This window comes from Crocodylus siamensis, chromosome 1 (assembly GCF_052110815.1).
Source record: "Crocodylus siamensis isolate JL-2025a chromosome 1, ASM5211081v1, whole genome shotgun sequence".
Classification (NCBI taxonomy): Eukaryota; Metazoa; Chordata; order Crocodylia; family Crocodylidae; genus Crocodylus; species Crocodylus siamensis.
In genome coordinates this window covers 321,037,763-321,049,785 of record NC_143395.1, presented here as the reverse complement: position 1 = coordinate 321,049,785, position 12,023 = coordinate 321,037,763, and the positions used below count along the sequence as shown (strand labels likewise).

General features: G+C 40.9%; 1 protein-coding gene across 2 annotated transcripts in view; it reads right to left on the bottom strand.

Moving 5' to 3' along the window:
* The window catches only part of UGGT2 (UDP-glucose glycoprotein glucosyltransferase 2), a 241,848-nt gene that overhangs the window by 47,334 nt on the left and 182,491 nt on the right, over positions 1-12,023 (bottom strand). For both annotated transcript variants that reach the window (XR_016438638.1, XM_090023359.1), the window contains exons 29-30: positions 10,608-10,693; positions 1,048-1,132 (exon numbers count right to left, since the gene is read on the bottom strand). Coding sequence is in view for 1 of the 2 variants with exons in the window: in XM_090023359.1 (XP_089879485.1) it covers positions 1,048-1,132; positions 10,608-10,693 (171 nt within the window). In the remaining variant the exon portion in view is untranslated. The remainder of the gene's footprint in view (positions 1-1,047; positions 1,133-10,607; positions 10,694-12,023) is intronic.

The window sequence follows — 12,023 nt, the reverse complement described above, 5'->3', positions numbered from 1 at the left end:
TCGCTGCCAAGCCCCAACTAAAGCCAGCGAGGGGAAGGTGGCAGGGAGGAGGAGAGGGAAGGAAGCAGGAAGTGGGGGGCACAGTGGCAGTACACTGCCACCAGGCCCTGAGAACAGCTGGGAGGACAGGGAGCCAAGGGGGAGAGGGTTGTGTACAGCTGGATGCGCAGTCGTGGCAGTGCTGCGTGGTGGCTGCAGCCACTGCACGCAAACTCCCCTCCCCCCTGTTCCTGGGACCCAGCATGGGGTGGAGCAGTGAGGGGCAGGGGGTACATAAGGCCGCACTGGGGATGAGGGGGCTGTCAGGGCCAGATGCAGGGGTAGGAGGGGCACCTGGGGCTGAAGGCAGAGTGGCAGCACCACGGGGCACTGCGTGGCAGCGCTCCATTCCTCTGCCTGTCATCCCCCCTCCTTCATTCATGATGGGCAATTTGTTAGTATGGTAATAAAAGGAAAAGATCTCCCAATTTCAATGGAATGCAGGTAAGTCAGGAACTAAATATAAACTCATTCAAATAAGGACCAGTTCAAAAGTAAGCTTATAGGAAATTCACAGCAAACTGAAAACTGATAGTATCAGATGAAAAAAAACACTCTGCTACTACATCTGCAATAAAGTCATGATACTAAAGAGTGATATGCTGAATGGTGTGAGGGTTGTTGGGTTTAAGCTCTCTTATCCTTATACAAACTTTGCCGTCACAGTATGGAAGAATTTGTATAACATTTAAAACTTTCCAACATCCTACACAGGACTTTTCTGTGTAAGGGACAATTTGGGATTTAGAGTTTAAATTAAAAATAAAGTGCTTTTATTCTGAAGATAACTTTCATGAGAGTACTATAACATTACATAATTTATTCCAATGTAACTCCACAGAATATATGAACAAATTAACTGATGATGTGAATCCACAGTGGACATTTAGCAAGTAATACAAAATACAAGTATTATAATTTTCATTTTCAGGTTGCTGCTATGTATAACCAAAGATTTTTTATATACTTAGAGAAAGAATGCACAAACAGAATTATTTGGTTACATACTTGTATTTTGATAATTTTGCTCCTGAAGTTATTTAGAACAACAACAACATCTTTCAGACCAGCTGGAGAATCTGTTCCTTCATGGCTATAAGAAAAACAAAAGATGCTTAAATTTATAAACTGATTAAAATATGAGATATGAGTTTTAATTACAGTATAAAGTTTTACAGTGGTCTAAATTTACTGAAATTAAAAACATCCATGTACTACATGTACTAAAATAGTTTTTTGATTTAGAAACTTCTGAATTTTTTCTTATCATCAGAAGCTATCCACTGTTATATTTTTTGTTTTTCTAATTTAAAGAATTCTTATCAAGACAAAAAACAAATAGAGAATGAAACAGTTCATCATAGTCCCCAGTATATAATTTTGCAATTTTTAAAAGATGCATCCACGGAAAATATGTCTGAGCACATTCAAAATCTCTTTAAATTATTTTTTCTAATACGTAAACAATGCCATCGAATTATAAAAAGCAACAACCTTCCTTGTGGCCACTCAGAAAATGGCTGAGCAATTAAATAGGTTTTTACATGGTACCTTAAGGCTAAGGACAGAAGTTAGACAAAAACCAGTTTAAGTGATCAGAAACTGATTTAAACCTGTAACAGAACAGAAGTTCAGTACATATAAACCAGTTTCAAAATGGCTGAAACTGGTTTAAGATAAACCTGGTTGAATATACTATCAGACTTAACTGATTTGGGTTAAACTGGTTTATGAAACTTCTGTCCCAAACCCTTCCTGCTTCAAGTTAAATCATAGCCCCCCAGCATGCTTTGTGGCCTTGAGCTGAGCTGTGTTGTCTGGTCCAAAGAGCAGGGCTGGCCCCACCCCTCTGTTCCCTAGGTGGAGCAGTGAGGGCTGGCTGACAAGGTCGGGGGGGGGAGGGGACAAGCCCAGCTGGGGGTACAGTCCAGTGTATGGGGGGGAATGGTCCACGCACTCAGGCAAACCCCGGCTGGGGTCTGGGGCCAGGGAGGGGCATTAAACACCCCTTCCCCCACTCAAACTTACTGCTGGTTGTGGCTGTTGACTACAAATCCCAGAGGCACCTGGAAGCAGAAAGAGGAAGTCCTGCAGAGTCCTGCTGCTATAATTCTAGAATGCAAATCCCAGAGTCCTTGGGGCAGCAGAAAGAGGAAGTGAATACAACACCAGAGAGCTAGGTTCTACTGCCCCCAGCTTCTGCCTGAGCCACTGCAGGCACGTGACTGCATTTCTTGAATCAAAGGTAAATGTCTGTTCACTTCTGTTACAATTTAATCTGTGCAGCTTAGACTAACCTGCAAAGACTGAACTGATTCAGCCTCAGGCTTTTTGACTGTCTGTACCTAGCTTAAGTGTCATACCAAAAGGAAAAATAAGTTCCATGGTTTAATGATTCTTCACTGTAAACATCAGAAGACTGGTCTTAGGTTGTTTACATGCATGATCCATAAACTCAGTTGGTTCAAATTGATCTTAGTTGTTACAACATGGAGCTAGGACCCTAATATTTTTACACAATAGTGCCAACACCTGAACCATTGCTGTAGACTCCATATTTCACACCAACTGATTAACTCCCCAAATACTGGCATACACATGGTGAAGAGAAGGTGACAAAATTGAACTCTGAATGAAACTGATGTCTGACTGGAATATATACTATATTTCCTCACATAAAACATGCTCCAGAATAAGTTACCTTGTTTTGAAAGGCAGAATGAAGAAAAAAGTTATTTCCTTGTATTAAGTAACTAAATTGCAGCAGCTAAGGAGCCAGCCCACTCATTGTTCTGTTCCCTGACAACTGGGCACGGATTTTACTTTCACTTCTACCTGGTAAGTGGCAACAACTGCTTTTACTCTTATTTCTCTCACATAATGTTTACTGCAGTTTCTAGTACCTGATTTTTGGAAAGAAGTACATATTGTATGCATGAAACTAGAGTAGTATTTCTCAATCTTTGTAGACTCAAGGCACCCATCATCAGACTCAAGGCACCCTCCATAACTTTTATGAATTGAGTGGCACCCCATTTCAAGCACTAATTTATTATGGGGTTTACTTCCATGCTCAGGGACAAGCCAGTAGGGATAAGGTAGCAGTTAGGTAGGGAGAGCCTGAGCTTGTCCTTATCTGCTTATCTCTGAATACCTCCTTTACCTCCTCACTTTCTTCAGCCCCATCTCCTGGTTAAGATTCACTGAAATACACTAATTAGCTTTCAGCACTATTTGACACATCTCTGGAAAGTAAAATGGAATTTCTGGTTATCCTGTCCTCTGTCAATGATTACAGCCTTATGAATAGACTTTTCCTTACTACAATTGTTGGAATTTTTTTTCAAAAAGGCAACTTTGAATGCCTAGCAACATGTGACATACTGTGTGTATAGTTGTATATCATCAATATCATAGATATATTATAAATATATATCATGCAGATACTGCCGATCAAAAATGATTACAGGGCTCTGGGTGCAAAGGTGAAGGGGGCAGAGGCTCAAGTGGTGTTCTTAATACTACTGGTCAAGGGGAAGGGCCTGGGCAGGAGCAGATGCATCCTGTGGATCAATGCATGGTTGCACAGGTGGTGTCTCCAGCAAGGCTTTGGCTTTTCCAACCCTTGGTTGTTGTTTCAAGAAGAAGTAACTTTGCAGACAGGCTCACTAACCTAGTGAGGTAGGCTGTAAACTAGGTATGCTGGGGGTTGGAGAACAAAGCACTGAGATAAGTGGGAAAGCAGGTGACCTGCAGGAAGCACAAGAATGAGGGGACAACAGTGAGGCCTTCTCAGTCTTCCTAAGAATGAAGAGCAATCAGCCAGTTACCTCAGGTGTCTGTACACAAATGTACAGCGCCTGGGAAACCAGCTGAAAGAACTGGAAGTCCTCACACAGTCACAGAATTATTATATGGTTGGATGGGTATAAACTGTTCAGGAAGGAGAGACAGGAGAGAAGAGGAAGAGTAGTTACGCTTTATGTAAAAGAGTTGTATGATTGTTCAGAGCTCCAGTATGAACGGAGATAGACCTATTGAAAGTCTCTGGGTTAGAGTCAGAGGGGAGAACAACAAGTGTGATGTTGTGGAAGGTGTCTGCTATAGACCACCAGACCAAGAGGATGCGGGTGATGAGCTCTTTTTCAAACAGCTAGCAGAAGTTTCCCAATCATAGGCCCCAGTTCTCATGGGGGATTTCAGTCATCCTGACATCTACTGGGAGGGCAATATAGCATGGCACAGGAAGTTTTTGGAGAGTGTTGGGTACAACTTCCTGGTGCAAGAGTTCAAGAGGCCAACTAGAGGCCATGCTCTTCTTGACCTGCTGCTCACAAACACGGAAAAATTGGTGGATAATGTAGAAGTGGACAGCAACTTAGGCAGAATAACCATGAGATGATTGAGTTCAGGATCCCAAGGAAAGTAAGGGAGGAGAGCAGCAGCATAAGGACCCTGAACTTCAGAAAAATAGACTTTGACTCACTCAGAGAATTGATAGGCAGCATCCCCTGGGAGACCAGTCTGAGGGAGAAAGGAATCCAAGAGAGCTGGTTTTATTCTAAACAAACCTGACTGAGGGTGCAGGAACTATATGCAGGAAGACTAGTGAATATGAGAGAAGACCAGCTTGGCTTAGCAAGGAACTCTTCAATGCGCTAAAACACAAAGAGGAAGCTTAGAAGAAATGGAAACTTGGGAGGAGTATAGGAGTATTGCTTAGGCATGCAGGGATGAAATCAGGAAGGCCACAGCACAATTGGAATTGCAGCTAGCAAGGGACGCAAAGGGTAACAAGAAGGGTTTCTACTCGTATGTCATCAACAAGAGGAAGATCAGGGAAAGGGTGGGTCTCTTACTGAATGGGGGAGGAAGCCAATGACAGAGAATGCAGAAAAAGCTAAAGTACCCAATGCTTTTTTTACCCCAGTCTTCACAAGTAAGGTGGGCAATGGGGCTGGCACTGAATGGGGCTTTTCTTGCCAGGGGCTGGGCTTGGAGTGGGCTCCAGAGACTGGGAGGAGGCTGCAGCCACCCCAAATTTCATCACAACTCTGCTTCCAGTCTCACACCACTGCCCACCATCTGGCGCAACCCTGGCTAAACACCCCTCCTCCACCCAAGCACTGGGAAAAGCCAAGGCTGCACCAGGCTGTGGCATGGGGCTGGGAGCAGATCTGCAGCAAAATCTGAGGTAGCTACAGCCTCCTCCCAGCACTGACAGAGCCCACTCCAACCCTAGCCCCCAGTAAGAAAAGCTCCATACAGCGTCAGCTCCAGCTCCACCCCACAGCTGCAGTCTGTGCCATGCTGCGCAAATCCGGGGGGTACACACCGCCTCCACACCATGAGCTGTGGCTCCCATCCTGTGCCCCCCCCCCCCCATTCCCCACTGGACAGCACCCATCCCTGCCCACTCCTTTACCATGGGGGACATAGAACTGCTCCCTTTGCCTCCACCCTCCCTTTCCACCACACTGGACTTACCAACCTGGAGGCAGCTGTATCAGATATCGGACTGGTATTGGTCGATATGCCTCTTTAAATATCAGCTATTGGTCTCAGCCCCCAAAATCTCTATCCGTGCACCCCTATAAATCACAGTTATCTACCTTTTCCTTATAAAATAAGGAATAGATTTTTTTTTCCCTAAATCCTTTTCTGTTAAACAGTTCGGCTGCTGATTAGGGTCTTGATCGTACAATGCTTACCCAACATAAGTAGTCCCATTGAAATCAAATGCAGGAAAAAACATCAAATGAGTACCAGCAATCAGACTGAAATCTTATCACAAAGTGTATCACTTTGCTCTTATTTATACCAGTGCCTCCTAAGGAAGTCTGATTTCCAGGTGCAGTTGGTTAAAAATAATAATCCTTGTCAGAAAGTGTCTAAAAATATATTTATTCCAAAAAAAAAAAAAAAGCATTCATTTACACACAAGAAACAAAAAAGTCTTTACCCTAAATTAGACACTAGTGTCATGGAATTAACACTACTGGAATGGTACTTATGCTGTACAGTCTCCTAGTTTTTTTTCTTGAACTCTTCTGATAATGCAGTACATGAATGTGCCTTCAACAATAATTTAGCAAGTATTAAAAACCAGGAAATAGGTTTATGCCCTGTAGTATTTCTAATCAAGGCTTGATTTCATCTATTAAATATCTGCCTGAATTCTAACAATGATTTGTACAAAAGAGACTGAAAAGCCATGTTATCTAATCATATTATAAGCGTTTGGTTTATAAACAAAAGTGAGACTCAGTAAGTTCTGGGTTGGAATCATAATCAGTTTAAGAAGCATTAATTTTATATAACTCAATTCATTTTTAGGGTTTGAACCTTAATTACTTTTCTTTAAATGAGATAATTCATTATTGCCAATAAACCGCAGGTACTTTAAGCTCTTTTTTATTCAAAAGAGAAAGCATTTTTACCTTTCGTTGTTGAACTCCAATATGTTACATTTTCCCCCCAACATAATTCCAATGTAGTAACTTTAATATTTTATTGAATTAAGATTTTGCATGTGAAATTGCAGAAAGTAAAAACCCCAAGAGGAAGGTTGATAAGATTCATTCCAATTGACCAAGGAACTACTGGAAGGTGGATATTACAATACCTTATCCAATGAGCACTCCTGCAGGGGCAGAGAATATTCAGAAGAGGGTAACAACAAGATCAAGGGAGCTGGCCTCAAAAACACTATGATCTTTATCAGTTTCTCTAGGGATGGACAAGATACTAGAAAGACAATGTTTATTACCCAGGACAAAACCAATAAGTGTAATGTTGATGTTTTATGGAAGAAATGTCCAAAAAGTCAAATTGAGCCATGTAAACTGCTCTGCAAGTGGGATAAAAGAACAAAATTGTAGGTTTCCAGATACAATTCTGTTTGTGGATTTGGATGTCATTTTTTAAACGCAGATACCATAGTTGTAGCCTGTCTTCCAATACCAGTTTCCTTAATGACAAAGAACAGCAGTATCCACCTTATCTGGACTCACTGGCTGCATGAGTGATGCAGGGACAGTCCACAAGCAAGATGTGCAGTGCTAGATCCGGATCACAGAGCCACGTCATCTGGCCCACAGAGCAGGAATTTGTCAGAAGCAAGTTAACTATGGCAGTTCCTAGCCACCCCTCCTGTCACCACCACATTTCTGGCCCTGAAAGCAGTCACAGCAATTAATGCTGCCAATACTCCCCATACAGCCAAATTGCACAGGCCAGATGACACGCTCCTAAGCCATATTCTTGATCACTACTAGCATACAGAGAAGTACAATCACTTTCTACCCCTCTGTCAGTACATCCCAAAGTTAATTCCTTTTTGTTGAAGCATTGCATCAGAAACTCATATATAGCTGTTTGTATGCAATTACCCACTAAAAGCTTCTTAAAGGCATTGCTTTCCAGATACAGTCCCCATTCCATCAGTCTGGCCTGTATATTATTTGTCCTCAAATTAATGATTTGGCATTTGGCTGTATTAAAACAGTTTCTGGAATGGGCCCAGCTTTCAAAAGTGATTTAGATCTCTCTGTAGTAGTATTATTTACTACTCTAACAATTCTATAGCAACAGTTTTATATTAGCTTCCAGATCTCAATAAAAATATTACATACCTGGACCTGATTATGTTGGTACCCTTCCCACCCTCAGACGCAGCCCAATAAATAATGATTTTCCACTGACAACTACTTTTTGAGATTTATCAGTTTGCTAGTTCTTAAGTAGTATAATCTTTTTTTTATTGATACTATATAGTGATAATTTTAATCAAAATGCTGTGCAGTACTGAATTTACTACCTCACAACAGTTTAAGTATATAACAGATCCAGAGTTAACTTTATCAGCAAGCTTACTATCCAAACCAAAGAATAAAATCAAGTTTGCTTAACAAAGCCTGTTTTTTATATAACAATGGGATTGGAATTGGTTATATTTCCATCCTTTAGGTTTTTATTGGTCAAATCCCATACCATATTTTCTATTTTTTGCCTAAGAACAATGACAGATTAATCAATCTATAAGTATGTAGGGTCATCCTGCTTGCCTTTTGTGAATATCAGCATAATTTAGGTACTAATTCAGTTGTGTGAAATTTCCCTACAAATTCCAATCTTTATTAAAAATTAATATTGCTAGGTGAGAGATCACCTTAGCCCTAAAATATGCAAGTCTAGATCCATCATCTAATTTCACACAACTCTAGGAGGATCAAAATGATGAGCTTTTATCTTTTTTTTTTGTATTCTGCTAAAATCTATGAAGTGGCTCAAATTCTTCTCTTCCCTGTGCTATGGGGAAAACAATGCTATTCATGCACATGATACCTGTAGTCAAACAGGAAACAAGAGTGACTGAAGGTTGAATAAACTCCTTTTCTTTAATAGCATCTTTTTCCAAACAATATTTTCAAAATATTTATGCTTCATACACAGTCTTTTTAGGGAAAAAAGCAGTTTGACACTTAGAATCAGAGGATAGCATACCTAGGTAGACTAGACACCTAAGTAAGCAGCAACACTTATTTAAGCATACTTGCACTTGGGCCATGTACAGGCATTACAGTTCTACCAGGAGAATTTCCATTTGCCCAGTAGAAACTACAAGCATACAAACATTCATTTAAATTTTTCCTGGGGAAATGTGTCCCCTCTGGGAAAGATCTTCTAGGTCAGCACCTGGAAGATTGTTTTGCAAGAGGAACTAAGGTAGTGATGGTGGGGGCCAGGTACTGGACCCAGGAACATTCTTCCCAAACCCTCTTCCCCAGCCCCACTGGCTTACTCTTGCCACGTGTACTGAGTGACAAAGGCAGCAATCTCAAAGCTAACAGGGCTGGAAACTGGGTTTAGGTAGGCTTTCCTGCACCCAAAATCTTTAAATGCCACATGTGCCACCCAGGTCCTTAAATGCCATGGGGACAGAAGTCAGGGTCAGGAAAACAGCAAGACAATGTTTCCCATGGTTCATCAGATCAGGGACTGCCAGGTTGGAGGAATGGGTGAGGGGCTCTGCCTAGCTGTTCTACTCCCCACCTTGATCTATTTGTGGCCTTGATCTCTGCAGTTGCAACCTCCCTTCATTTTCTGAAGACAACAGAAGGACAAACAAGTAAACCAGCTAGCAGAAACATGAAGCTTCCAGACAAGGTAATCTGTAAGTCTCAGCAACAGATCTGAAAGCCACACTGGAGCAGATGATACAGAAAAAAGTGAAGCAGAACGAAACACCAAATCAATATGAAAGGAAGGAAAAACTCAGTTTTCATCCCTCAGTAGTTATTGCCTGGTCCTGCAACATAGTATAAGTCTGGCATTTTTGTCAGAAAAGAAAAATCAGGATGCAGCATTAATGGAAAAGATACTCATCAAAAAGCTTAACATAAATAAAGAAATAGAGTCTAATGATACTAGAATATCACACATACTATGGGTGTGCAAAATGGGCCATATTCCATTCAGATTCAGGTCGATTTGGGGGACAGTGAATTGATTCTCTGATTCGGGTCTCTGTCCCTGATTCAATTTGGCCGAATCTGAAGATACGATGCTGATTCAGAGAATCGGTGATTCGGCCATAGACACAGCTTTAAATGTTTTTTTCTACAACCTTGAGGTACCAGGCACAGTTCATGAATGCTGAAATGGTGGAGTGGATGGTGCATCCCACAGGAGCATGCGAGGGCCCCCCCATACGCTCGGTGGTGGACCCAGAAGTGGATTGGAAGTACTTCCAGTCCACTTCCGGGTCTGCCACTGAGCTGGGGGGCAGAGTCCCCCATGCACTCCGCAGAGGACCCAGAAGTGGACTGGAAGTGCTTCTGGTCCACTTTCAGGTCTGCTACCTAGTGTGCTGGGGACCCCCTTGCGCTCCCGTGGGACACTCCATCCACCCCACCATCTCGGCATTCATGAGCCGCCTGATACCTTGAGGTATATAGAGAAAACATTTAAAGCTGTGTCTATGTCTGAATCATCGAATCTCTCCAAATTGATTTGGAGGGTTCTGATTCGATTCGGAGAGATTAAAGGGTTTCCTGATTCAATTCAGATTTGTAGATTTGGCTGCCAAATCAAATCAGCGACCGAAGCTTTGTGGAGCCCTAACAAATACAGTAATGTGTTAAACAGGGACTGGCTATATCATTCTCAGTCCCTATTTAATCTCTACTCGTTCCCAATTTACAAATGCAATTCATGATCAGTCTAATGGAAAATTTTAAGTCTTTACAAAACATTGCCTCATTCTGCATCTGTCCTACAAACCTTTACACTCTTTGCACTATTATATGGAAAAAAGCCTCCAGGATAGGAGACTTACTGAGAGGCTCTGTCTATTAAATTTCTCATGCTCACATTTCATTTTCACTACATTCACTATTCAGCTTTAAATTCTACCATTAACTTTATTATCAGTAGGTCCTTGTTCTTATTCTATGTATCATTTTTGTTTTACTATAACACATGCTTTTCTTAACAAAGTGTATTATAAAAACAGATAATAATTATAAGTTATAATTGTGTTTGAATAAAGACAGATTGCTCCTTACTAAAGTATGTGGTAGACATCATCAGATCTTCCTTTGCGTAATCTCAGTGTCCAAGCACCTGGATTTGCTTTCAGCTGGAAATATCCCTGTAATGCAAGAGAAAATTCTAGCAGTCTGGTTCTACCAAAATTTAAAAGCATTCTCCTTCATATGTAAACATGGACCATCTAGCAATCAGTCCCATAGTCAAGGTTACTATCTGTTGCCTACTAGAATATTGGTCCTGAAACCAATATTACAATAATGCCATCAAGTGCTTCCTCCCTGTATGTTCAGATTCATATTTCCTAGTGATAAGGACATTTGTACTTACCTGGATATGAAGAAACTCTAATAAGAACATGGCATAACATTATGCAGTGTAGCAGAAGCAAGTTGGTCTTTTTGTACCCTACTGATATAGAGTTACATTTTTCAAAAACAACACTTAAAAGGTTACCTCTTTCCATTTCCTCTGATATCACAGGTAAATAATCCAATTACCAAACATAATTTTCACTTCAGTTCTCCTCTTCTCCCTCAACCTCCTTTCATGCTCTCTAGTGAATACGTTATTAGTGACTACTCTCAAGAAAACAGGAACAGCATGGTGTAATTATAACAACTGTAACAGAACACTGTAACAAATGTGTAAGTTTCCAGGTTTGGAAGATTCTTTGAAGAAATTTTCAGTTAGAAAGAAATTTCCTATCTAGCTCAACTCCTAATATGGAATAATGGGGAATATCTAATACACTGTGAAACCCAGAGGAAGTAGGCCCCTGAAAGTGAAGGAGCATTAGTAGATGAGACTCTAAATGACTTGATATTTGACTGGACACTTTTTGCCTTGGTAGTTTCCACAGACTGCACTACAGCCATCCCTGCCCTTCTCTCCCTCTTACTCTATAGTTAAAAGGGAAGTTTGCACATTCTGTTTTTCAGTTCCCTCTCAGCTGCAGAGGAGAGAACAAGGAGGAGAAGATGTAAATGTGAATGTGGACAATACATCTCAAAGAATTCTAGTTACTCATAAGTAGTTTCCTTTCCTCCTTTAAGAAATTGTCTACATATACATTTATACCATAGATCACCAAATTAACAAATTTACCACTGAATACAATTTAACAGCCTACTAAGAAAAACCAAAAAGGTTCCAGGACTAATAAAAAAAGAAAAACAAGCTGAGAGAGCAAGATGTGTGTGAGTTTTTATAGGGACATGGCTTTTTGTGATAACTTCTATTGAACCAACTGTACACTTGGAAGAGCTATTGGACATACTTCTAGGCATCAGGTACCCTTCCTCAGGTCTGAATTGTTATAGACATCATCTCTGTATTATTCAGTACACATATCAAGGCAAAAAACACAAAGTATAATAACTTCTTTTAGTAGTCTTGGTTTTACGAAGTAGAGAATAAAGGCACAAAGAATA